The 27,875-nt window shown below is 39.3% G+C and overlaps 1 protein-coding gene across 3 annotated transcripts in view; it reads right to left on the bottom strand.

Annotated features, from left to right (window-relative positions):
- The window catches only part of LOC142378895 (phospholipid-transporting ATPase ABCA1-like), a 35,999-nt gene extending 9,509 nt beyond the window's left edge, over positions 1-26,490 (bottom strand). The window contains exons 1-25 of one of the 3 annotated variants that reach the window (XM_075463873.1): positions 26,295-26,490; positions 22,520-22,628; positions 21,316-21,409; positions 20,136-20,277; positions 19,809-19,927; positions 16,487-16,608; positions 14,521-14,712; positions 13,159-13,248; positions 7,132-7,375; positions 6,890-7,029; positions 6,687-6,803; positions 5,565-5,759; positions 3,710-3,918; positions 3,424-3,600; positions 3,111-3,333; positions 2,646-2,867; positions 2,284-2,488; positions 2,051-2,164; positions 1,744-1,918; positions 1,498-1,629; positions 1,262-1,401; positions 996-1,133; positions 609-838; positions 409-478; positions 94-296 (exon numbers count right to left, since the gene is read on the bottom strand). In XM_075463873.1, the coding sequence (XP_075319988.1) occupies positions 94-296; positions 409-478; positions 609-838; positions 996-1,133; positions 1,262-1,401; positions 1,498-1,629; positions 1,744-1,918; positions 2,051-2,164; positions 2,284-2,488; positions 2,646-2,867; positions 3,111-3,333; positions 3,424-3,600; positions 3,710-3,918; positions 5,565-5,759; positions 6,687-6,803; positions 6,890-7,029; positions 7,132-7,375; positions 13,159-13,248; positions 14,521-14,712; positions 16,487-16,608; positions 19,809-19,927; positions 20,136-20,277; positions 21,316-21,409; positions 22,520-22,585 (3,759 nt within the window). In that variant the 5' untranslated portion in view covers positions 22,586-22,628; positions 26,295-26,490. Of the gene's footprint in view, positions 1-93; positions 297-408; positions 482-608; positions 839-995; positions 1,134-1,261; positions 1,402-1,497; positions 1,630-1,743; positions 1,919-2,050; positions 2,165-2,283; positions 2,489-2,645; positions 2,868-3,110; positions 3,334-3,423; positions 3,601-3,709; positions 3,919-5,564; positions 5,760-6,686; positions 6,804-6,889; positions 7,030-7,131; positions 7,376-13,158; positions 13,249-14,520; positions 14,713-16,486; positions 16,609-19,808; positions 19,928-20,135; positions 20,278-21,315; positions 21,410-22,519; positions 22,629-26,294 lie in introns of all 3 variants that reach the window. The other 2 variants (XM_075463872.1, XM_075463874.1) reach the window with 2 other exon arrangements.
- Positions 26,491-27,875: the final 1,385 nt, after the last annotated feature.

Genomic DNA, 27,875 nt, shown 5'->3' on the forward strand with positions numbered 1-27,875 from the left:
TGTTTATTCTCTACAAAAACACAATAAAAACACAAATTCTATTTTAATTATGACGATGTTCCCTGGGAAATCATAACTGGGTGTACTCCTTACCTCTTCCAGGGTAGTGTCAGATATTCCATAACTTGATATTCCCAAGTCAGTGAGTCGGTCATCAAGCTCATGGAAGAGCTCCACAAAAGCTCCATCTTTAGCAGACTGATAGGGCAAAACATAAGTGAGTTCATGACCGAGGTCTTCCACCAGGCGAGCTTCTGTAACGTGCTTGAAAATGACGTTGGAGATGAGGGAGACATCTGTCGGAAAGGAAGAGTAGAAGGAGAGAAACGTTGGCGGATATATTTATGTGACGATTGTGGGTTTCCTTTTTTTTAAAAATTGCATTGAAAGGGCACTGTCAGATCTTACCAATAGTGGTGGTTTCGCTTTCTGGTTCGCTGCCCAGACCAGCATCTGAACTGCTCTCTGATACACTGTCCTCCTGAACAAAAGGAAAAAACTAAAACAATCTGCAACTAGAATATTTTTTTGTCCATATGCATTATTTTTGAGAATGTTAGGAAAGTAAACACGATAATGTTCTTATCATTTATTTTCTTATCTTGTACCTTTTCTGTTTTCTTGTTGTAGGAGACTGTGCTGGCAGAGTTACGACATGACTGTAATGTCAAGTCATAGTCTCTCTTGACCAAGGTCAGGTAGTAGCCTGTTCCCAGGTGAGTCTTCAGGAAGAGTGAGGAGCCCACACAGCACAGTTTGCCGTGGGAAATTATGGCAATTCGGTCACCCAGGATGTCAGCTTCATCCATGTGATGAGTGGACAGGATGATGGTGCGGCCTGACCGAGATGGCAAGAGAAATCTTCTTAATTTGCTATCCCATATAATTTTTAATAGTATAATCCTTCAGTCAAATTCCCCAAACACCTAATATATCAAAGAATTGGGGAAAAAAATCAACACTTTGTTGAAGGGGCTTATATAAGTTTTAATTACCTTGTCTGTATTTCAGCAGCAGGTCCCAGATTCCCCTACGTGCATAGGGGTCGACACCAGCTGTAGGTTCATCAAGAATAACAACCTTTGAGCCTCCAACAAAAGCCAGGGCTACCGACAGCTTCCTCTGCATCCCACCTTAAAAGACGAGAGAGAAAAAAATCAGAGACATGCTCTTCAAACGTAAATCTCCATGTAAAATCCCTCAGCATCGTACTCTTAATAATAATTGTGATGTACCTGAATGTTGAAAATACACAACTGACCTGATAGGGTGTTTGTGCGGGACTGCCGTTTGTGAGGCAGTCCAACATCATTCACAATGTGTTCCATTTCAGCTTTAACCTTCTCCTCTGAGAGCCCCTTCAAGCGAGCATAGAACCAAATGTGCTCCTCCACTGTCAACCTGGATGACAGCCAACCAACAAATCACACAAATACCAAAACAAAGGAGGCTAAAGGTGTTCTAAATTTTATTTTGGTGCTGACATCGCATACATACATGCTGAAAAGCACGTTGTGCTGGGGGCAGACGCCCAGATTCTGACGGATGGTGCTGAGCTCAGAGCGGATGTCCTTGCCGAGGATGTAGGCAGTGCCAGACGTGGGTGGGAACAACCCTGTCAGGATTGACCTATCAGGCAGGGCAACACAACACAGTCACCATTTAGGATCCATCAGTTAGACTCATGTTACATGTAAGAGCATAGAAGATGTACAGTAGTAGATTATGCGCATATTATCTTACATGGTTGTGGTCTTGCCGGCTCCATTGTGGCCGAGGAAGGAGGTGATTTGTCCTTCATAGAATCTCAGGGACAGTCCATCCACAGCCAGCTTGTTTCCAGTGCTGTAGACCTTCACCAGATTTTCAATATAAACACCTGGTTCGATGTGGCTTGGCTCCTCCTCAATGCACGCAGCTGTAAATAAGATAAAAAACAAAACCAAAGGCATTTTAGCAATAAGAAGTAATACACTAAGACATGTATCTTCACCTAATTCTTTAACAAAAAAAGCAATGTAATAGAATTACTGATGATTATAATATTTACCATCAGCATTGCCCTTCTTTGACAGAGGGGTGGAAATATTTGTATTTTCTTTCTCCCCACACCAATATGTCTTAGTAAAAGGGAAATACCAAGGCCTCGGGATCCCATACTGACCTGTAATAAAAACAATTGCTTGTAAAATGATTCATAATTGCTTGTGCACTCTTTATCTATAACATGAATATGGCAGATGAGGGAATAAATATTCTGATTGTGAACTTTTGAAATCTTACCGGGGAAAACGGCTTCAATGTACCAGGTCATAATTCCATACAACACTGCATCAAACAGCATCAGGCAGATAGACGTAGTCAGGTTGTAGCTGTCGTCCTCCAGAGGGCTTGCAAGCAAGTTCGACCACTGGATTCCCACACCTTGCTCCTCAAACAGGGCAAAGTACTCGCATCCAAAACCAAAAGCCACAGGAGACAGCACACTCTGAGAGTAGAACAAAAGGTGTATATTTTAGTACATAGAACATAACTGTCATTTTTTGAGTATCTGAACAAATACTGGGGACCTTTTTGTATAACTCTAGATGGAAGGGTAATGTTGTGTTTATATATGTGAGTTTTATCAAATTTATTTCACACACCACAACAAGTTTTGCTCCAAAGCCCACGTAGTCTTGCCAGGCAACACACAGAACGTAGGGCAGGTAGAGAGTGAAATATATGATGCCACCGCAGGCCGCTGCCAGGTTGGCACGAGAAAATATGGTACTGATGAGAAAGCACTGCATGATGGTTACAACACCGAAGGATCCCAGGAAAAGGAAAACAACGCCTGGGTCACTGTAAGGCAACAAGTTGCCCATCTGAGAAGAGAGTCAGACAACAGAAAGTGAGACAGCTGAATGACCTCATCTATTTTCCACTGCTAAATTCAATTTCTGGACATCATGGGAAAACAGAGTCACTATTAAGTTAAATTGAAAAAATAAACACTGGCAGTGACTAGTGCTTGTTTGTTTTATTGTTCTCCATAACGTGCTGACATTTCTGCATGATGACAAACGGGATGCACACGTGTGCAGCCACACGTCTGTGTCAACACCCACCTTCAATAACATCACCAACAGGCCTGCGCTGATCAGCAGTGGGATTAAACTGCTGATGAACCAGCTGAGCCACAGGATGCCGTTGTTCAGTCCCATGATCCTCATGGTCTCCTTCAGCCTGGCCTCTTTTTCATACACCACGCCCTTGATGATGATGGCCACCGAGTACATCCATGCCAAAGTCATGAAGAGAGGCATTGACCTACTCATTACTCGCAAGAAACTGTGAAAAAAGCAAAAAAAAAGAGTTGGGTACGAATCCGCTGCACCACCTGTACATGTAAACATTTTTTTCAGTACAACATTCACTTACATATCATCAACATAGCAGGGGTAGGGCATCTGCTGAATGTAGATGCCTGTCTTCTCCTTTGTGCCCGTGACAGCTCGGATGATTCCTTGCTCAATGACATCTTGCAGGTAAGAAAATCCACCCCAGATATACCGAAGGTCCTCAAATGGGTCTGCCCTGGGACCTGGGTCCCAATATCTACAAAGCAATATCAAAATCAATACAGTCATTGAAACATAAGATCTGAGGAATAAACAAAATAAGCAAATGAGCAAATAAAAACTGTCTTATTATGAAAGCCACTTACCCATCTTTAATCTTGTTGGTCCTCTCCACGTTATCTATGTCCATCCGGATTTTGTAGTTGACATTAGGTGGAAGGTCAGGGCTATTGCTGTGAGTCATGTCAGGAAACACGATCCCTGCCCAGAACTTCTGGTGATCCAGAAGACCCATAGACTTGTTGACCAAACGTTCCTCGTTTGCTACCGGCTCCAACTTGTCAAGGTTCACACACTGAAGAAAAGGCAGTCTGTTAACTCTATGGTTTGATGTGAGAAAAGAATTGGCTTTTTCATCAGCTATTGTCAGATGTCACCAAAGTTTAAGAGGAAGACGGAATGTACATAAAATACTCCTGCAGGAGTCAGTGGTCAAGACATAACTGATTTATCTGCAGTAATAGGCATAGAGGTATTTATGTTTTTGATGTAATTACAAATGTTCCAAAAAGCTGCCATCAACCTGCAATCCATTTTAAGTGAGCGATACAAAAACCTTTCTATGTTGACAACAACTCACAAACAATTCCAGCTCAAACAATCGTATTGTTTCTCAGAAATATTATTCAGAGGCGAAGGATGACCATGAACTCTTCCCTATTAAACTGGCTCATGTGCCTTGGATAGACACTAAGTAACACTCTACAGTTTATCTGATTTGTTGAGACCTCCTACAGATTAACTTCTCCCATGTTTAGCACACATAAGACGGCTTGTACTCATCCCCTCATTCCAAGTGCGTGATATGCCAATGAGTTCAGAAGGTACATGCTGAAAGTACAGTGTAAACACCTTTAATTGAGCAGGCATGGCAGACTTTAACAGCAGTGCAAAGCCTTGACATACTTTTGGTGTGAGAAACAACCGTTCAAATACATTACATGATTAACATGACCTAAAGAGTGAAACAGTCAGTAGGTCAGCAGGTTATTTGTAGTGGTAAATATCAATTTGGGAGGTTTCACGGTGTTTAAATATTTGCGCAGAAATGCTAAATAATTTGTTTCACATTCTTTTTCAACGACTTATGCATCTTATTATTCACAGAGGCTATGGAGAGGGAGAGGCTGAGTGGAGTTATGAATAATACATTCAAATTCTTCGATATATTTCAAATATATTCAATTTATCATCAACTGTCCGTATCATTATTCCGCAAAATCGAAAGCATCATTCTCTAAATAGGTTGCCTGATCACTGATATCATATGTACATCACAAAACTGTTAGATCATATTCATCTCTGAATTAGGATCTATCCTTCACAGACATCTCCATGATGAAATTCCCTGACACAGATAAATAAAACAACAGTTCATAAGGGCAGAACATTGATTAACACCTCCAATGAGTTTAGTTCTGGCTGTTTATTCCATGAGGCTTGGCTCAATTATACATTAACCAAATAAACACAACAAAGAAGCTGTGATGCAGTCAGCATGGCAACCATTTGATGAAGCATAGAAAAGGAAAGAACATTTCATTTTAAGGTCTTTAATAGCTGTACGCGGATCTGAAGAAGCTCAAATGCAATTAAATCAGTGGAAAATAAGAGGAGGTTTTGCCAATGATCTAAATGGGAAATTAGCATTTAACCTATTTCCCTAGTAGAAGAGGATGTTTTGCAACTTAAAATCTTTTTTTAAGTTTAATATTGGCATGCCTTTAAAAACACACATTATCATTATTTCACGTCAGCATTTGCTGTCAGTCATGTGAAAACATTATTCCATGCTCCGCATTTTCATCTATTATTTACTGAAACCTTTCCTAGAAAGAAACTGTTACAGGCAACTGACTCAACCTCTGTTGTGTTGTCTTGAATTTGACATATATTGTACAAAGTATGTATATTTTCTGTATATTTCAGTGACACACTAACCTCCATGAAGCGTGAAATGGTCTGTATGGCCTGGTCGGTTTCATTGAAGATGTTTCTCCAGGTGTATGCTGTCCCTGCAGGTCTTTGGTCCTCTGAGACTTTGGACAAGAAGTTTGCCACGTCTGCCACACGCCACTCAGTCCCACTGATCTGGGCGTTCAGGAAAGCAGCGCTGGCATTATTCTGAAGCAAGGTCTGAAAAAAACAAGATTTGTACTGTTAATATTGAGAGATAAAAGAAACCAAAATATCAAGTAGGCTTCATACAAAAAATATATATATATATATATATATTAAGCACTCTAAATTTTCTATTATGACATGAGATTTATGTTTGGAGGGAAAAAAACTAACTGTTGAATAATCACATAATGCCTTTAGGCTTGTTTGGTTTTGTGACCTTTATTAATGTTACATTGTTTGTGTGTACTTCTTTATGTGGCCTTTGATCTAGTTTCATGGTCATTTGTTACCCTGGGTTTCTCATACATGACTGTTCTCAAATGTGCTCTCCCTGTGACTGCATCTGTTGAAACTCCATGCAGACAAACTTGTTTTGTAACAGAAACTAAACTAAAACCTAAAAATGAAGAAACATTGAACTAAACAGACAAGATACAATTTAAGCCCATATCAATTTCTTCAGTGTAAAGTCATTTCACGCACTCATCTTTCACCACTAGGTGGAGATGGTGCTCATGCAACTTGCAATGGAAAAAGAAGTTGTGGTGAAAAACTGGGAACACGTTTCGAGTCAAGAACAGCCATCTTATGAGCTACATACCTTCCAAAACACCCATTAATCTCATCCATATTTTATATTATGTGGATAATCTCTATCCACTGTCGAATACAACTGAATTATCTTTCTGTAATAATCTCTTCTCTGTTTACTGAGTTACTATGAAAATAATTTTGCTTTGTCTTAGTTGTCTTGCTCAACAGATTCAAGTACTTTCATCAGGCTGAGAAGAACCTGTTCAGGGTCAGATCAGAGATATATATATATATATTTATTTATAATTGCCTTCACACAAACCTCCCATGTAAACAGGAATGGGTACTGGGAACACAGTTCATCTTTGTTATGTCTACAGAAATCATGTCAGTTCACATACTCACCCTGACCAAGTCCATTTCCTCACTATTCTCCATGAAGTTCCAAAATTTAGGCCTCATCTCCTCCCACATTCCCCCAAGGTCCCTGAGCACACCCAGTTCCTGGAAGGTCTTATTAACCTGGTAAACACAAGAATGCATGTTTACACTTTGATGCTTCAGATATGATTCTGATGACAATTTTAGTCGTGAGGGGTCTTTTGCACCTCATGGATGATCCTCTGTGTTGCTGGAGTATCTGGGGTGTAGAGGATCTTCCCCATGAGAAGAGGTTTCAGAGCTCGCCAGATCATCCTGGAAATGGGACTGGACTCCAGGCTCCTCATCATGTTGTTGCAATAGGGTGCTAGAAAATAAAAAGGCCATTTTGAGTCTTAAACCATGTTTGTTCCCGAAAGCGAATGAAAAACAAGGAAAAGGAAAGAGTTGTAAACCACTGGGTGCTTACTTGAAGAGTTGTCATAAGTGGAGACAGGCTCACTGTCACTGTCATTGCCATGGTTTCCAAACAGGGCCTTATAGTTGTTGTCTTCATACCAGTTGAGAGACTTAATTTTCAGGCCGCCTCCCTCTGGGTGTCCACAGACGATACGTGATACGGCCTGGTACATCTGATTTGGAGACCCTGTGGCATTTGCAGTTAAGTACAGGATCTCCTTTCGCATATCCTTCCAACTCTTCATAGTGGAAAGCTGGTGAGAGAGAGACATAAAAATGTTTCCAGGATGAAGGTTGGCAGGTAGCAGGGAGCTACGGGATACAAATACATCCAAGTGCAACTTCTAGATCTGACTCTTGCACACAAAAACTCAAAGCTGGTACTCTTTTTAACAAAACCTACACAGACATGTGGATATTTATGTGTTCTTTGAAAGCTCATGTGGATATCAAATTTTGTCTGTTTAGATCATACAATCAATTAGGCAAATTATTAATCAGCTCATCTGATTTATGTGGCTGTAAGCATGTTGCTTTGATAATTAAAGATGGATTAAAGTACATTAAGTAGTAGTTTAGTACTACTGAGAGAGACTTTTGTGGAAAATGACTGATTTCAGTTCAAATGAGACTTCCACCGAATTTTTCCCAAGTGACATCAGCTTGCTGTATGATCAGGGCTCTCAAGTCTCACGCAATGAGCGTGAGACACACGCATTTCAACAAGTTCACACGCTCACACGCCACACATGCCATTTCTCACGCTGAGAAATGACCAACTTCGTCGCACAGAAATTCTAATGGCCGATACTATAAACGAGTCAGTGGCAGGTTACTGTGCGCTCGTACAGCTCAGAACTATAGCTCTGGTACAGCTGTCTTGATTTAACAACCCATCGGCAAATCACAAAATAGAATTTCTCAGCCAATCAGAAAACATAATTTCTTGTTGCCGGGTGTGAAATAGCTTTCAGCTGCAAGCACGCGTCCCATGAATGCACAGCGGACATAGCCTATTATGCTCTGAATGCGTGCAGAAGTTGTAGACGAGCTGGAGGTGGAAGAGAACCGTCAGGATCATCAGCAGGTCATATCTTCATTTATTTGAATCTTTTATTAGTTACTATAGTTTTCCTACTCTTTGTAAAAGACCAATACCTGCCGATTAAAGTGTTCGTTGGAGTAGTAGGTCTAAATATTCAGCACACACCCTTTGACATGAGCAACTTAATGAAAAATGAAAAATATGTAGGAGTGTAATTAGGCTTCCGTGGTTATATTTTTTCAAAGGTGACTGGTATGAACAGATTCCCAATAAGGCTACAATTGCCAAACTGGTATTAGTTCTGCCACACTGAAATGCTGATGCAGAGAGGGTTTTTTCCATGGTGGGGCTCAATAAAACCAAGACCAGGAACACTTTGTTTCTGAATGGAACTCTGTCATCCATCATGACTGTGAAAATGGCTGACATTGAGCCACAGTGCTTTAAATGGGAGCCCCCAATATCAGTCATCAAGCATCAAAATCTGCCACAAACACTTACAACACTCATAAACAAACACACACAGAGAGGGACTGCTCAAGGGGCCCATTTGGGGTTATGTTTGTTTTTCTTAATTTAATTTGTCTGTTTTTTTGTTTGTTAAGACTTTGCATACCTAAAACAATTTATTTTAAAATATAGCAGAATTTAGTGTAAAAGTGAAGATTTGTGATTTTGGTATAAATAAAACATTTTTTTTGTTTGTTTAAGTAGCTAGTTTATGGCGATGGGATACTGCAAGGGACCCCCCCCCAAAAAAAACCTGAAAGAAACCCCCCCACGCACACGGCCCGGCCCCTGCCCCGCCCGAATCTCACTCCATGCAAACTTGAAAACTTGAGAGCCCTGGTATGATAGAGTACATCATATCTGCTCCAAGTGTTGCTGCATGTTTTCAAACATGCTCTGTACGATCGTTCTTACTTCTGGGAATCACAAATATCTCGTGACTCACTCATAATGTGACAAGTGAAAATAATGCGTCTGAATCCGCATTTGAAAAGCTATCATTTGTCACAACACAAGCAGCTAACATATGGTGTGTGCGATGGGTTTGAAGATATTCAAGGCTAACAGCTACCTTACGGGGAGTATTCTATACATGGACGTGAAGTGCTGCTCTGCAGGGTGGAGACACTTAGCACTTGGCCATCTGCCTGACCAAGATAAACTTAACTTCTGTTCACAGTCCTATCGTCCTCACTCTAAGCAACTATGATGCGTGTGCTCAGATTTCCTTTACAACACAGAACTTGTACCATTGCTCCTTGGCTACTTTTAGCAATAATGTTATAGTTTAGTTAACTTGAACATGTCAGAAAAAAAATGTAAAAACCCAATAATAACTAAAAATTTTGAATTAATAACTAAACAAAATCATTGAATGTCCTATGAAGGACTACTGTCCTACGTAATGCAAAAAAATTTGCTTGTTTAAAGGGCAACAGAAATTAGCCAGTTGAACAAAACCCCACACAACTCTCCCCTTTGTGTGAGGATTTCTTATAAATGCCCACCCAGGCCGTATATTTGAATTGTTTTCTTTGTCTGAGATTGGCCCTGTTCCGAAGTCCAGTTCATCACCATTACAGAACAATATGGTTTTGTGTTAGGTTGCTCTTTTCTCCAGAGAAGCTGGAGGTATTGTGATACCCTGTCAGCAGTCATGTGCTTTGTTAGATCACAGAGTAGGAAGTTCATTTTGGTTCATAACAGGGTTAACATAGGTCAAGAGACAAGTTGGCACAAGTTCCCCAGTACCGTTTCCAAACTGGTCAAATAAACATGCAATTATGTCACCAACTTGTGACTGGAAAAGAACCGAAAGCAGGGGTTTATGATTTTTATGCAAGTAAAACATTAAAGTGTGAAGTAGAGGGGAGGCTTTTGTTTTCTGTGTGAAACGGAGGAAGGTATTTGGGCTTACGGAGAGCTTGAGCTGTGTGGGTGAAGGAGAAAGGCTGAGGAGGTCAGACTTATGTTTGACAAGCTGAAGTTGAGAAGTAAGAACGAGCAATGTAATGAACAGACGAAGAGATGAACGAAAGAAAGAAAGAAAGAAAGAAAGAAAGAAAGAAAGAAAGAAAGAAAGAAAGAGAAAAAATTGTGTGAAAGGTTGCACTGAAGTAAGAAGTGGAAATGAGCACTGAAAACAGAGGAAGGCACGAGAACAAAGAAAGGTTACTATCGGTCGCTCTGCTTACAGGCAAACCTCCACAGGCTCCACAATTAGAGCGTTGACATAAAACACGAATGCACGCCCAAACATAGACAGACACGATGACACACAAACACTCAGTAGATCCTGGTTGTTTCAGAACAAATAACACTGTTTTCCCAGTCGTCTAAACCAGCTGCAATTTGAAAACTGTTTTTTTCCAGTTAAAAGCATGCAATTCTTATTTTGCCCTTTTCACGTCAATCCAATATTCAACACCAGTTTCAGAACAGGAGAAAGTGAGACTGAAAGCACTGTTGCTTCTGTATGTGGTTACCTTGCAGTTGAGCTTGCAGCCACATCAGCTGACATGTTTTCCTGCTCTTTGGTGTGCAAAGATGTGGGAGAGATATAGTGTATATGCAGTGTTGAGCTCGCTGTTTATTTTGGGGAGCTGTTAATGTGCATTTATGCATTAAAAAGGTCCCACACTTTTCAAGTTTGATCATATACCAATGCAAATATCTGTTTCCATCTCGCCATGACAGAAACTTTTCTCTGACACTTTATTGATGTCAAATTCTCAATCACAAAGTCAGAGATGTCTGCAGCAGTTTTTTTGTACCACTGTGTGTGTTTGTGCCTGCCAAAATGATTGTTGGTAGGTCTGTGTGAGTGAATGCACTGCAAATAATACTGTGAGACTTGTAAATGTGTCAGTCCCTTGAGGGCTTGTGTCCTTGTTAACTTGGGTGACCAGGTGATTAATATGCACACGCATCTAGGTGCATGCGCGCACACACACACACACACACACACACATGCAGGAGGAGAGGATTGCCCTAAAGTAACCTGACAGCAGAGCTGATATGAGGTTACTACAGTTCAAGTTTCAGCTCAAGCACACAGCTATTTAGCTCAGAGCAGCTCAGAGGCCAGACACAAATTAATTGTGAACATGAGCATATCAGACTGTGACCTTAATATTCCAAGACTTGAGTTAAATGAGTTTGCATGTGTTATTAATATATGTGCTTCCCTTCTCTAATAATGCAGACCTATTTTAAAAAATGAAACCACAAATTTCTCAGAGCAAGAGAAAAACTTACTTAAATAAACAACAATGGAAGTATACAAATATCATACATAACATTTAATGAGCATCTGCAGAGACACTAATTATAAAGACTATTATCACATTATCTTACGTGAACTGAAATGTTTTTTAACGTTAAGATGAATTAAAGACCGATTGAGCTTTCATTCAGATATCAGGCAGCAGATTTCTTCCGGTGGATAATCTTTCCCCCGCATTTAGTCAAGCTTTACTACTTAAGGCAAAAAACAAAAAAATATAAGTGTCTCATGTTTCCATCTCACACGATGGCAATAATTAAAAATGAATTATTCACAAATATATATAAATATATAGACATATATATTCAGGGAGGGAGAATCCCGACCTCCTTCTCCCTCATTAGCACCAATCTAGTAGAGGCTTTAGAATAAATGCAGCCTGAGAATGAGAGGGATTCCACTCTATAACAGCTCAAATTTTGATTTATTAAAACATTTATTTATTCATCAATTACATAAATCCAGCAAAGAAATGCTTGTTGGCAAGCAAGCTAAATTACCACCACACATTTCAGTTCAAGCTTCCACAATACCCGTTTAACCTGCTCCTTTCCACATATCCGCATATTCCACATCTGATTATGTATTATTTACATAATCAGAGACTAAGGCTGAGTGCCAATATGAAAAATACACTCCGATTGATATCATCGATGCAGTTCCTTTTGTTTTCAAACAGTTTAAAACCTTGAACTGAAACACAGACAACAGAGGTGATATGGGTACATTTCCCCACTCTAGCAGCTGTTTTTTGTTTGCAACAAAATATCAGTGCTTGAGTGCCAGCTGCTCTATGCTAGTTGCTCTTTTTTTTTGCTGAATATGCCACTATGGCATACCTCAAATGTCAACAATCATGCAGTTATGCAAGAAAGGATTCAGGTTGATATTTGTTTTCTTTTTGTTTCTATCCTCTAGCACAGAGGCTGGCAAAGGAAAACAAAATCTATGCAATAATGCCAGTTCACTTAAAATTCCAAAGCTGCTTTGACAGGAAACTAAAGCACACACACATACACAGCTGGGTCAGTATGTTTTGCCAACACAGCAGAGCTTGAGCCTGAGAGAAAGGGAGTTGTGTTGTGTTTGTATGAGCATGCACAACCATCTGCTGCTTCTCTCCTTTCTCCCTGCATTCCAGCAGCTCAGACTGAGTTACATTAGCTTAGGTCAGGCATATGTATGAGTGTGCATGCATGTGATCCTGTACTTTTTTTGTGTTTGCAAAATAGTTAGGATGGCGCATTGGGTTGTTGACTAAGTCAGGCCTTTGTGCTACCAGCTACAGAAATATTTCACACAGTCTGCAATTTATTTTTTTAATTGATCAACTTCAGAGGAGAGGAGAGGAGAGCAGAGCGGCGTCAGAAAGCCTTTATCAGTGTGGCTGAAAACTAAATAATATGGACCATACAGACCTTTCTGATTGTGATTTGAAATTCCATGAAAATCTTAATCGGTGTATATGCATATCTGTGTTATTATAGTCAATTGCCCTGACCTTAAGAGCTCCAACTTGCACTTCTACCTCTATGTGCAATAGATTCAACAACTTCGAGACCAAATTCTTGGTAAGAATTGATTTTGTTCACAAACATGACCGGTGAACCTTGAAAGCAAATACTTCAGAAATCCTGTTTGTACTAGTCACATCATGTGTGGCTTGCATTCCCTGCATATGTGTGTTGTCCATTTACCTCCACGGCCAGCGCTCCCAAGCTCTCCAGAAGATTGTCGGTTGCAGCTGAGACCTCTTGAACGACCTTGGGGTCTGACCTCACATCCCTCTGTCAAATTAAGGAGCATTATTAGTATGATGAAGAGATTTTCAAGCTTGTGTGCACAATTAAGGAAACATAGGATATGAGACTCGCACCTCTGATTCATTATTATTTAATCCAAAATGTGTTTTTATTCATTTTAGTGTTTACTCTTAAACTCTGAAAGATGGACTTTGACTTTGAGTGTTTTCTTTAAAAAAAATTAAAAAGTGGAGCTGAAGAAGAATAGAAATTGATGACCCTGGGATCCAACAGGGAAAACGGGAGCCAACAAAGAGCAATAAGTCAGAAAGGCTCAAACTCTTGTGTTTCTGTCCGTCAAACTGAGTGTGTGTGTGTGTGTGTGTGCGTGCGTGTGTGTATCTGTGTCTATGTGTGAGAGAGAGAGCGCTCGAGTGTTCTCATCTATCACACTGAGTTGTCAGCTGCTGGAATGTCTGACATTTGATAAGGCACAAGTGACGCTGAAGAGAAAACAGTCCTCTAGTAAAAGAGAAAATGGAATGGACACATTGGTCCATTCCATTTTTCTTTTCCTAATGATTTTTCTCCCTCCTCCTGATAAACATTTACACACACAGGGGAAAGGTGGGACAAAACTGAGTTACGAAAGAGTACTTATGACCACATTTCATGCTGTTTTGTCAGTAGAATTTCCACTACTGCATCGATGTTTTGCTAAATCTGGACTCTTTTGGAGGACAATGTGTATTTTTGGGGGAATCAGATGATCAGTAAATGAGCCAGCGATTTAGCTTTCTGTCAAATTAATAAGATGAGCGGCAAGACACTACCTTCTCTATTCTCTGATGGCAAAAAAGCTCTATTTATAAATCTTTAAAACAGTGATGATTTTTTTTCTGATGATCTCTATCCTGCATTGTTTATTGCTCTGAAATACAAAATGTTTTGTTCTCCTCTTGCCTTCCTTCCCTATTGTGACTTTAGGTCATAGGTTTTATGGGAAAGGGCAGGAATGTTTGAGAACGTGCAACCAGAGGAAATGCAGCGCAGAACACGGAAGGGAGGAGAGAGGTAAGAAATGTGGGTAAACACAACAAAGCTTACAGATAAAATGTGTTTACAAAGGAGAAAAGTCCAAGGAATCCGAGATTTATTTCAAAGTGAAGATAAAAAGACTGATTTAGTCACAAATAAACAAATTCACTGCCAGAATGTTAGGGTAATAATTCCAGTCATTAAAAGAAAAAGATGGGTTTTTAGGTATCAAGATCAAGATACACAAGATATGACTGTAAGACAACTTATCAGACTTACCCGAATGGGTTTCAGAAAGTCCAGGTTTGCGAGGAAGTGGCTCTGAGCATTGTTCAACCAGTCACTGGATGATTTGCAAATTATTTCTTGAGTCAAAAGCGACACGTTGCGATCTGCAATGTGGACAAACTCTCCCAGAGGTGTGGTGTTGCAGAGGTCTCTAAGGTGGAATCCGAAACCTTTTGTGAGCACCTAAACAGTCAGAATTAAAAAATGAAAAAGGGAAAACAGGGATTCAGAGGATTATGAAAAGCGCACTTACAGATAAGCAGGATACTTTAAACTATGTCCTTTTTTTTAGGACACAAGCAACAAAAACTGCAGAGCATCCTACAAGATAATGGTTAAAAAATACTATTAAAAAAAAGTTAACATTTTACTTTAACTTTTAGGCATACAAATATGACAAAACAAGAGTTTTGTCAAAAGCTACTGATTGTGTTTCAACACAAAGTTTTATTGGAGGTTGTTTTTGAATAATTTGCGATTTTATTAGTTCACCCTCAAAAAAACAAAAAAAAAACAATTATAAATCTAAGAATTGACCGAGAGAACAAAACTTATCAGAAAGGTATCACTGAGTAATAATGAATTTAAGAAATGTCTAATCTGGGAAATTCCGAGCACATCTTCCCGAAAAGCTTTTTGACAAACAATGAACTTTAATCAGAGAAGCTTACTAAGGCTTTTTAAAAATATTGCTCTGTTTTTTAAAAAAAAAATCATCCCTTTGAATGGTGTAATATTATTTTTGGAGGAAGAAAAGCAACCACAACACCCACCAAGGTGGAGAAACAAAATGTAATTTTCTGGGACAGCGGAGCATTCAGGGGCTGTGATGGAGTCATGATGAGTGCGTTTGGGAGATAGAGGAGTTCACTCACGTGCACATTAGCACATTCTTTGCTAAGACATCATGATTTTTAGACTACATACAGTGTCCACACACACAGTTAAATCTGATTTTCTTCTCACTGGACAAACAGTAAGGCTTACAGTGGTAATTTTTGAGCTTTGGGAATCCTTCTAATCGTTACACAGAATTCAAAACTCAATATTCCTTTGAGATGTCGTTTCAATCTTATCTCTTTCTCTCTGTGTTGGTCGTTTGCTTCTCATTGCTGTGAAAATGCTGAATCATTTTTATTGTATACACAAAGGGTGCAGCAATGGTAAGTGTCCCATAAATTTCACTTCTTTGTTAAAATAATGTTCTTTATGATGTCCATGGTCTAAAAGACCTCCTCTCTGATCAATGGATGTCTGGGGAGCAGGGGGCGAGCTGTGCAGATTCACACGATGTAACGTGTTTTAGACTTCGAGCCTCTGTCTCTGCACGTGAGGAAAAATGTGGGGGAGGGGAGGGGTGAAGAGGAGCAGTCATGTGACTCCAGCCTCAGAACTGCAAAGAAGGGATGATGTGAGTGGCCGGGTTAGAAGCTGCTGTTGACTTAGACTTTGGGTAGCAGAATCAGTCTTTGTTTGAGAGATGGGGTTACACGAACACATTTATTTTGAATGGAAGACGACAGGTTTTGCGTGTACGATTGAATGTTTGGGAATTACCATGTGCAGGGGGTTGTTGAGAAACATATTATCTTATCAGATGAAAGAAAACGAGTCCGCAGGAAAAGATGGATGGAATTAAATGAGAAGGAGGTAATAATAACAGAAAATGCATATCCATCCACTAAACAAATATACTGAAGAGACAGATGGGAGAGGGACCACTGCCCAATAGCCTCCACACAAACCCACCCCCCACCCACTGTGGTTTTTCTCCTGGGTATTAAGCGCTTAGCTGTGCTACAGCAAAATCCTGTGGTCCAACAGAGACTGTGAAGCCAAGGTCATTAAATTTATGCACAAGTGCTGTGGCTGCGGCCGGGGGAGTACGACTATCTCATATGTGAGAAGTATAAAAACAAATAAGCTGTGAAGTAAAAAAAGTCACGCTGTATCTTACATTCTCCAAGTTGACGTCAGCCTCGACGATGTGCCTCACAGCGTGGTGAGGAAGAGATGCATTGTGGTGCAGAAAGTGGGAAAGGGTCTCATTGTCTTGCAAAAAGTCCTTCAACTTGAAACCTGAAAACGAAAAACACAAACAAACTGTAAATCACAAAACCCCTCTGTGGCCAAAATATGTCTCTATTTTTCGTTTGATTCTCAGGATGATATACTGTAACTTGGTCTTGGTGGGGAGCAATATACAAAAAGTTAGAGAACAGTATGCATACAACATCAGTTTGCCATGATATGGACTTTATTATCTGAAATGTACATGTGGTAGCTGGCATTTTGTCTGGTCAAACGCATTTTGGCAGTTTTATTTTCATATACACAGAATATATCAAAGTAACGAGTGAATGGAATAACTGAGTCCAAATCACACCTAGTATCTGAATACAGATAAGTGTACAACCCCAAACACGGTGTTCTCTGCACTCTGAAAGCTCTTTGTATTTTGCTGCATTCCAAACAGACCAAACCATTTCTGAATCTGGCCTTAGTCAGCTGTGTGGTCACAGGCAGTGACACACATGCACACACATGCACACACAGTTCTCGCTTCTCCTCAGCTAAATCTTTTAGTCAGCAGGGGTTACTACAGGGCGTTAAACTTTGGTCCAGATACTGCCTCCCCTGTGTTTCAAACTAGCCTCCTTCCTAAATTTGTTCTCTACCTTACATAGATTTGTGTTCAAATTTCACTCCAAGAAAAGCAATAGCTCCTGCAGCCCACGGGCTGCCAGAGGTGCAGCTGGTGTAGCCGTCTTCTTTTTTCTAGCTTAACAAGACGTATCAAACTCAACCAATTATTTCCCGCTGTAAGGAGATTGCTTTACACATTCCTTTGTTGCGCTTTATCGCAAAAATGAATTCATTTTTACAAAGAACGAACTGATTAATGCTCTGACTGCCGCCCCCCCCCCCCCCCCCCCCCACCACCACCACCACCCAACTCTGTTCTGTTCACAACTTATTGTGTCAAATTTTAAAGATGCGTTTTTTGTTTTCAAATATCTTTTGACTATTGCTGTCCCTCATCTGCTGTTCTCTTCAACCCTACCAAAATCGTGCTCTGCGCTTGCTTTTTTTTTGTAACTATCAAGTGACATTCACAAACTTGGACGCACGCACAGGAAACACTTTGTTTCCACCAAACATCCCTTGGGAGGAAGTGAAAGAGAACAGTGTGTTTCGTTCTGTTTAGGAGACACATGTGTTGCCCTCCACTTACTGCATGCAATTCTCAGCACAAGAGTGCTATCTATGAGGCAAGATTGTGTCTTATTCATACATTGTTATTGATCCAAGTCTCCATATGTACCTGTGTGCCTCTGCCTACCTCTGTGTGTACGAATATGACATCAATTCTCAGTGGTTAACAACCAGGGAGTACTAATTATGTCTAATCTGTGTCCCAGTAGGAAGTCACAGCTTCCACAGCATTGCACCTGAAAACCCTTGAGAACACACCAGATTAGACCGTGCAATGTTAAGTCAAATTTGTGTGCATCTTATTTGGAAAGGCATATTTCCAAATCTACCACAACTTGTCTCAGAACCTTAAGCATTCCTCCTGAAGGACAAGAGATCTTACACTCAGATCAATAAAAGATGATTGACTAAAGGACCATTCTGATAAATAAAAACATCACTGCTTTGTTTCTTGCAGATTAAAGAAAGTCTTAAAAAAACAGTAAGAGGCCAGAAACATAAAATGGATGAAAGCTCTGAATGGTGCCAAAATAAAATACAAGATGTTCTTCTTTATTTATCAGTTTTACTTTAAGCTTTATTTCCGCAGTAAGACAAATATCAAAAAGATACTTGCATATTAAAATCATAGCACTAAGTATCAAATCACATTCGTTTGACTGTTTAGGGATACTCTCTTTTATCCATTTATTTGGAATATCAAGAAAAAGGTTTTGATCTTAAAAATATCTGTTTTTTTTAAATGTTAAAATTTCTCTTGAAATGTTTATCTAAGGGCAAAAAGCTCATAGCTCCCGACACCACCTCACAGCCCCCCTTCCTTATCAGTTTAAATCTCATTCGCTGACCCTGCCAAATGCTGAATTATTAACCAACACGTGAGGGGCTTCACCCTCAGCTCTTTGATCCAAGCTGTTATTTGAAAAGCCTCATTCTGCAGCGAAGGCTCTGTTTTCCTAACTGCTGTTTCATACATGACTGTCCTTGCGCAACATCAGTGCACTGTCTCCTGCAGATTAAAGACAAATACAGAGAGGAGTATGAGACTGAACACTATCAAACCACTGTGGATTGAAAACTCAGCTGTGATGAAGTCAACAGATGCACAGAAGCAGTGTTTAAACAACAACAGAGACTGAGTGAAATAGATGTGGTGCTCAGTTCATTTTACTTTAAATGAAATGGCCCACTGACAGTATATAGGAGGAAGACCATCTATCACTGGCATCTAATTTTACTGAAGACAGCAAGGACACAAATTCAAAGAGGATTTCCCAGAACCCACTTTAGAATTGAGAAATGAAAGAACATGATATTCTTATTTACTCTGAAGTGTACGTTGTCTGTACTTCTTTTTTTTTTTTAACCTTTATTGGCTTTGAGGAACTCATTGCATAACGGACTGAGCTCTGGGCTAACAGAGCTGACAGTTGCTTCAACAAGAAGGTCTTTTGTTGCCTAATTTCTGATGGCAGACTCAAGATGCTCCATGTGGAAATAAATGATGGTTTTACATAAAATACAGCCAACGTCCTTCTTTTTATGGTAACTGGATCGACTGATTGTCACAAGATTGTGAGAGAAAAACTGGTGCAACACTAAAGAACAGCTAGTTTAATTAGATGCTCTAATTTGACTTTAGCAATTAACAACGGTCTGTCACTGAGTCATAGCTGTCCTGAAACACCCTCCCTGGTATCCCAGACTGCCCCCTTTTTTATATAATATAGTTTGCATTTTATTTTCACGTTGATATTTTTCTTTTTGGCTGGGTTGTACTTGAGCATTCAGAAAGAGAGATTATGCCCATCACGCCTCCTGAGTACACTGTGGGGTATTTAACAAGATGTTATTCTAAAACCATAGTATCTTTGGTCAACATATCACTACTGATTCTTATTAGTATGCAGTGACATAGGCTACATTTGCTTTTAACTGATTGTCTATTCATTTGTTAAATTCAAACATATTAGATTAAAAGCACATTGAAATCACTGAACAGTCAGTCAGTCAAACACCTAAAATAAGATACAACAAGAAGACAACTAAAGGTGTGTCCTTACGTGCAGAGTTCTTCTGAAGCTTTCTGAGGGCCCGCAACAGTCCTTTGTAGCCTTCATAGCTCTTATCGTTCTGAGAGTAAAGCAGGATCTTCTCGGCATCATTGAACAAGCGGGAGATTCTGGTTATGTTGGCAGAGAGACAAGAAAAACACAATCATTGACAGTATTAGGGGGTATCATATATTTCTGTTTTGTAAGAAAATATAGTTTGTGAAAGAATCAAAATTTGTATGTTGATAAGCTATTACAATGGTGTAATTTTAACGCAAAACTACACCAAACAAAAATGTCTTTGTGTAACTATCAAACCATGACCATGTTACTCACATAGAGTCATTAAAATTCCCCACCACACCAGGACTTTCTCCAGGGGTAGGATTCCGAAAGCAGGGGTTGTTGGCGTTACAGATGATGCCTTGTACCCAGGGCAAGGTACCTGCTGAGGGCATGGCCTTGTTAGGGAAGTGGCCTAGAAAAATAAGCACACCATATTCATGATGAGCCTTATATATGAAAAAAAACATCAGGGAAATAACATTTTAAACACATCACGTATTTAAAAATAATAGGATATCTGTCATTTGTGCAAATTAGTTGAATGCTAAGTTTCAAGTTATTGTCCTGTTTCTATACAAAAAAACAGTTGGTAAAAAATCCAGAGGGAAATATTTTAAGGATTTCCACAAAACTGGTGACCATTTGCAGCTAGTAAAGATAATAGCATCTCAAATAAACAATAACATGCACAGTAAACCACTGTAAAACTGCCTTTGAAATAAGAACTAGAAAGGGCTGCCTTTATCTTTACAATTCGTTGAAACAGTAGTCAGTAAATCTCACTGCCACTGCGGTGATACTGAGAATAACCAGCAATCAGACGAGAAAGATAAGCTCAGAGGACATGAAGAGGGTCAGGGAGTCGACCTACTTCTTTTGAGTTTACTAGGTTATGTTTGCGCATGGTAAAATGATACAGTGGTCAATAAAACCATTGAATTCAAGCTTGTTCTAATTATAGAATAAAACTTGATTTTATTCAGTCAGAACAAGCTAAAAACTGCAGTGACCTTTCTAAACTTTGTAAATCTAGTTTTGCTAATCACAATCTTATTGATTTGTTACCTGGCAAAAGTTGTGAAACCAGCTGCACAAAAAATTACTTTGTAACTCCTTTTTGACAAGATGGAGGTCCTATCACAGATTCACTTAGTTCAAGCAAATATTGACTAATCCAATAGATTCTTCTGTGTCAATAACATGGACCTTGGGTGAGTAACTTGCTGGTCTTTCCAAGAACAATGTAGCAAATGCTATGTTTTAAAATAGACTTTGTACAAGGAAAGTAGGATGAAAAATAATCTCAGTGACTAATTAAAATTCAGAGAAACTAAATATAGACAAAATATTTAAAAAAAAACATCTTGTAATTCCTTGGTTTTTCTTTTCAAAATATCAAAGCATTATATTTACTCCACGGTAAAAACTTTGGTGTGATGAAATAACGTACATTCATGTTGTTCATAGGGTGGATAATATATTCGGACTGATATCAGGATGAAAAAGATGAACAGGGGCCAGATGATCTCAATCAGCAGCTGGACCTAAAGAATAAGGGATGAAGACAGAGGTTAATCAAACATTCTTAAGACATAAAACACATACAATAAATGACTTAATCATCCCTTAAAAATAGTTTTTTTTCTTTTCTTTTGTGCTATCTTTTTTCTTATCTTAACAGTTCACCTATTGCTGTTTCTGGTGCTTTAGAAGAAAGATATCATTGTGAGTGCTTGCAAGTATGAAGAGCACAGCCGGCTGTTTTTCTTTTGTAAACAGTAATCTCACCATGAGTCTGTGTAAAGTCTGGGTAAAGTACATGGGTTAATTAGGGGAGGCAGAGTCAGAAGAGAGAGGGGAACGTCTGCTTGGTTTAAAGGACTGTGTTTTTTTTCCATCTGCTCCATATGGCCTCTTTGCTTCAGCTGCTTCTGTCTCAGCTTGAGGGAACATGGCAGACGTGCAGTAAAGAATAAAGCCAGTGTCTAATAAAATGCACTGTAACCCTTTGTTGGAAGTTACTGGACTGAAAGTCAAGCAGCCCCAGCTGTCACTTTGAAGAGCTGCTTCAGCTTGATGGACAAATGGCCTAATTGTATGCAGATGAGCCTCCCAACAAATAAAGAAGTACTATGCTAGAGTTCCAGACTGAATTTCATTTGCATTTGTTTGAGCCTTTGGACTTCAACCAATACAGGATATTAACTAGCTCACAGATCTGACATATAAATGTGTCACCATCGTATCTTTGACTGACTCACAGTGATCTGTACAACGGTAAGAAGACAGTTACATCATTGCCGTTGTTGTAAGCTGCCCACTTGCGAGACTAATGTGCATTAGTAAGCCTGCAAAGCCTTCGTGGCTATATGGATGTGGTTTTAGAAAGAAATCTGATTCAAAGTAAACCCACTGAAAACATGAGTGAGAAGAGGCAATCTCAATTTATTTTTATTTCAACAATTAATTTTTTTTTAGCTTTGTTGTCTTCTGGACTTATCTAAAAAATATTTAAACTGCATTATTAGCATTGATATTTGACTAATGAGAAAAGATGAATGGTGTTCAGGAATAATAATCTATTAAGAAAAGTAATAGGAAAAACTCATTGAGTCCATTGTTCTTGTCAGGGATTAAGAAACGCGTCTACTTACAGTCTGTCTCCGTCGGAAGGTGAAGTTCTTCCATAGCAGTAAACCCAGTTGAGTGGAGACTGCCATGTTGCCGTCTTCCCAGCCTCACTGAGAACACTCCAGCTCCTCACTAAAATAAACCCCAAAAAACAGGATCAGCTGCTGCAACAATCACACATACATGCAGGGCAAAGTTAGCATCTGTGAAAAAGCCAGCAATTAAACCAACTACCCCTGAAAAAAAAAAAAAAAAAAATGTGGTTCCACTGTGGTGGAAAATATTTTCAAATAATTCTCACATACACTGACGCACAAAACTGATCTGAAAACAGAACAGAAAGAGGTCACTTCAAAGAACCATAACCGAGGACATGCAACTGCGCCAAATATGGCTGTAACGTCCAGCTGATCGTGTCACAGTAAGGAATGAAAAACAATGTGGGGTGAGAGAGAATTTTGAAAGAAAGAAAACTGAAATAAATATTAAGAAAAAGGCACCAACTGGAACACAGCAAGCATTCCCTGGCTGCTTTTTAAGTGATTTAAAAACAAATCATTACAACTCAAATACAGTAAGCTGCCACAAGAAACAAAAAAGAAGAAATCAACGCCAACACAATCACCTGATAAACAAAACTGATGTGAAATGCAGATCAGCCAAAGTACCAGCAACACTCAGCAAATGAAGTCAACTGCTGACTGAGGAAGGCTGCTAACTCCTGCAACTTTAGGTCTACTTCATGTAGACTCATCTGTCCAAAGGTCAAGCCAGACTTCATTTGGGAGGATGAGTGGGCAGTTTCCGGGTGGTGAAAGTTCTTGGCGATTCTGTCATCATTACAAATTTTCCCCCATTAACTCCTTAGAATCCCTCACACAATACTGCATTTGATGTAAATGTTGAGATTAAACATCACAATAGACATTTCCCTTTTTTAATCTATACAAAACAACCCACTGATTAAACAACATTAGTCGACAACCTGGTAAAGCGTGATGTCATGTGTGACTTGCGCATGTTCTGTCTGTGGATTCAAAAGTCCTTTTATGCCACGTGCTCTGGTCAGACCAGCAAGTTGTTCCATTGAACTACAAAGCTCAAGAAAAAAAAGGTGATTTTTTTTTTCATAATGATGTGCATCTGTTATCTGAGTACTAAGCAAAACCTGAAAGACTTACTTTCTGGTAAAGGCACTGTGCCATTAAAAGTCATGGAAACTTTTAAATAAAGCTGATTGGCTGTTGTGCACGTAGGGATGAGAGCCAAGAAATGTCAAGGACACACAGATGTTCAAACATGATTGATCAATTGACTTCTGGTCATTTTGAGCTGCTTCTCTGCGGTTTTTAACAGCTTTTTTTTTTTCTAAAATACACAACAATAAAAATAAACGATTACTCATGTTTTACCACGTTTACCTCAGTTGTCTGGGCATTTGATTGACTACAATAATAAAAGATTTGCTGCAAGATGACTCTTTTTCCTTGGTGTGTGGAAAATGTGTGTGTCGGAACTAAATGGTGTTTCTCTACGTCGACCAACGGTATATAGAAATAGAAATAGAAATAGAAAAATACTTTATTTGTGTCTTATGTCTTATGTCTATATTATAATTCTTTAAAAAAAAAAAAACACCAGTTAGTCCCATCACACATTTATCCCAAACTCGCATGCAGCTGAACCCACTGAAATGTTTTAAATGTCGCAATAAAAACCAACATGAACTTTGGGATCAACAGAAAACAGGGTGACCCTTGCCCATTATCCGGTGCACACATCTGTTTTCTCTGAGTCACTCGATTTAATGGCAACGTGCGCAACAGCAGATATTCAACCGTGCCCGCAAGACAAAAAGACGCCTGCTGCGCACTTGTTGAAAGTCATCTCACTGAAACGGATGGCATCACGGTTGACCATATATAATAATAATAATAATAATATATATTTCAAAATAAATCAGGGGATATGCGTGAAGCCCCACAACCCTTCACCAACAACATTATGTTTGGTCAAAATCTTATTAGATGTTTTCTTTAATTTACAATAAAACATCTGAACAAAACCCATGAGATGAATTAGGTTCGACAACACCACATAGATGTACACACATCACATATCCGAGAATTAACATCCAAGTATGCAATCGCACGCTTTTTCCTCCTCCGACTGATCTTTTTCTGATAAACAGTTTTGATTGTTGCGAGAAACCGCGTCTCTAAAACCGCCTCCGAATTCATTTGGGAGTTGATGTTTTTGGAGAATACGTCACGAGGATGTTTATTGCCCATTAAAATAAAACAAAACAAGCAAACAAAACCAAAACGATCGTTTTGGTTGAATTTAAATCAACCTCATTCAAGCGATGACTTCTGGACTAATGTTTAGTTTTGACGGGTTTATCCAAGTGGATGTCTTACAACGCTGTGATAGAAAATGTACACGTCGTGTGCAGAGAAAACAGAGGATCATCTCCTCATAACAAACAGTCCAAATGGTGCAGAGCGAGTGCGCCTCTAGTGGAAAACACACACACACAAAAAAAAATCCCATTTATGCTTGTTTACCATCAATTCTCACTCACGTGTTATATCACTCTCAGACAGGATTATGTGCCCCAACTTAATTGCCTTCAGTGGTCGCAGGACACACCTGAAGGGTCGTTTTAGACGACAAAATGACTATTAAATAAAAAGAAATTCGTGCAAAATGATGTTTTGCGGGAAATAAACTTTTTTTTTTCCGCTACAAAGGAAAAATAAAACACCCGAATTTACTCGACGTTTCAACCTCACTGAGGAGATTCACGTCGCTGAAATGACTAAAAAAAGAAAAAGAAAAACACATTTAGTTGCAGACGCCTTACACCGTGAGAGAAAAACCAAAAACCGAACAGTGAAAGAGATTAGAATCAGGACACAGTTTGTTGCTTTTAGAGGAAACGCTGCTCACGGATTTGAACGACACACTGTCAAAAGTCACCGTCTGACAGACTGACTTTGGTCCAGTTCCATTGTTCTGTTGAACTGGGGTTACTGTCGGTCATTCAGCTCAGAGATGCTGACCAACAGCAGCGTCACATCAGACAAACCGAAGCACGGAGTTAAGTGAATAATCCTTCAGAATAAAACTGGCTCTGACTGGAAAACGCTTGCAATCCGCTACTGGCTTACACCTATGCAACCTTACACATGCACTGTGCCATTGATTTAAATGGAGGAACATTACAGGACATTAAATCTCTTTTCTTTTTTACTTCTTTCTTTCATCTATACATTTTGTATGTGAGGCTGAACAAAGAGGCTGCAACAAGTGTACTTTTACATTTTCCATATCTCACCGGAAGCCCTGCGTGTGACTCTAGCTATCTTGATGCCCCCCCCCCCCCCCCCCCCACCACCACCACCACAGACTAGTCCTATTCAGACACGGTGCAAATGGACTTATCAACGCTCAAAGAGAGAAAAAAGAAAACAAGTAAAGGCAGCTGTCATTCTTATTGGACAAGTGCACAATCTTAAACATTTAACATGCACTCAGCTCATTGCATCTTCGGTTAAGTTTGCAACGTTAAAATGTTGCAAACATAAATAACGCGCAGTAATTGGCTTTCAAGACCTAAACTGTTTTTTTGTTTTGTTTTTTTCTTTCCCAGAGTCACATAAAGAGTATTAGGCTCAAATGTACAGAAACATTGTGATAGTAAAATAACTATAATATGGCAACATCTCTTTGTCTAACAAAGAAACTCACAAATCCTCACAAAAACACTCAAAACAAAGCCCCAAGCTCACCGACCTTTATCTTGCTGTGTGTATCCACTCTCCTGCTTCTCATGAATTGAAATTCCTCTTCTTCAACAAATCACAAAGAGCGAAAAAAGAAGCGCTCCTCTAACGCTGTGGTCCTCCTCGTTGTTCTGTCTCGGAAGCTGACAAAACTGTTTTTTCTCCTCCAGCAGGGTTTTATAGCGCAGCCCGATGCGGAGCGGAGAAGAGCAGCAGCAGAGGTAACTATCGGTCACCGTTTGTTGCTGCTCCCATATAAGGCAAGCACGTGCGGAGGCAAAACATCTCTTAAAGGGCCAGCGGCACCTTGGCGCCCGATAGGTGCTCTGTGCTGCTTTTCAATTACTGAGAGTCTCAAACAGGCTCCGAAGAAATATTAAATTACTCTCAGTGATGGAATGCAATGAAGTCATTTCAGGTATTGTACTTATTTTTATTTTTTTTTGTATTTTATAAAGATACATATTTCCATTCAAATATAGCAAGTACTTTAAAAACACAATGTTTTGTTATTAATTGAATAACCAACACTTATTCAAACAGTGAAAATTAGTATAGTATTTGGCTATTCAGCTGATAAGAATTAGATAACAATCTAGTTCATAAATCAGACCACTTAAAACATGATTCATCACCACTGTCAGAAGGTTTTGAAAATATCTATTTATGCAGAGGTGAAAATATCAATTTTGTATTAATAATGTTTTAGTCATCCTTTTAACATTATAACATTCACTTGTTTTAATGTATTAAGTACCTTTATTATGCAGATAGATAGATAGATAGATAGATAGATAGATAGATAGATAGATAGATAGATAGATAGATAGATAGATAGATAGATAGATAGATAGATAGATAGATAGATAGATAGATAGATAGATAGATAGATAGATAGATACGTTTTCTATACTGTATGTACAGCTATTCCAGCTGCCATAGGGTGAGTGGCAGAGTACATCCAGGACAGGTCACGAGTCCAACACGGGGTTAACACTAAGCTTGACAAACATTCACACCCACATCTATACCTATGCCAATATAAAATCACCTGCTAATCTAACATGCATCTGAATGGACATTGGAAGAAACCGGAGAAAACTCACACAATAACTGAGAGCCCTCACAAATGACACTCAGTGAGATTCCAGGCGAGGTTTGAACCATGTTGATGTGAGGTGGGAGTGCTGACCGATGCATCGCTGGGAACTAACTACATAGATTTAGAGAATTTACAGTGTCCTTGAGAGCCAAGTGTTAATCAGGCCTTTGTGCTTATATACCATAATTCTTGTTCAAAATGAGTGAAATGAGGTTTCTATTAATTTTCCGACTTCAAACTATATTAATCAGTCTTGTTTCTCCTCGTTTGCACACAAACGCTAAAATTTTAGCAACCAAATTTCACCAAGTTGGCATTGCTCTCCTTTTTCGTCTTTGCACAAAACATTAGTGTCAATGTCTGTATGAGTTAGCTCTGCGACCTTGTCCTCCATGACCCCGAAGAGGATGAGTGGCTTAGAAAATGGACGGGAGTTATCGTGTTATTATTCTTCCTACTGACTTGTTCTTCGCATGAATCATTCACTCT

Source organism: Odontesthes bonariensis, chromosome 4 (assembly GCF_027942865.1).
Source record: "Odontesthes bonariensis isolate fOdoBon6 chromosome 4, fOdoBon6.hap1, whole genome shotgun sequence".
Lineage (NCBI taxonomy): Eukaryota > Metazoa > Chordata > Actinopteri > Atheriniformes > Atherinopsidae > Odontesthes > Odontesthes bonariensis.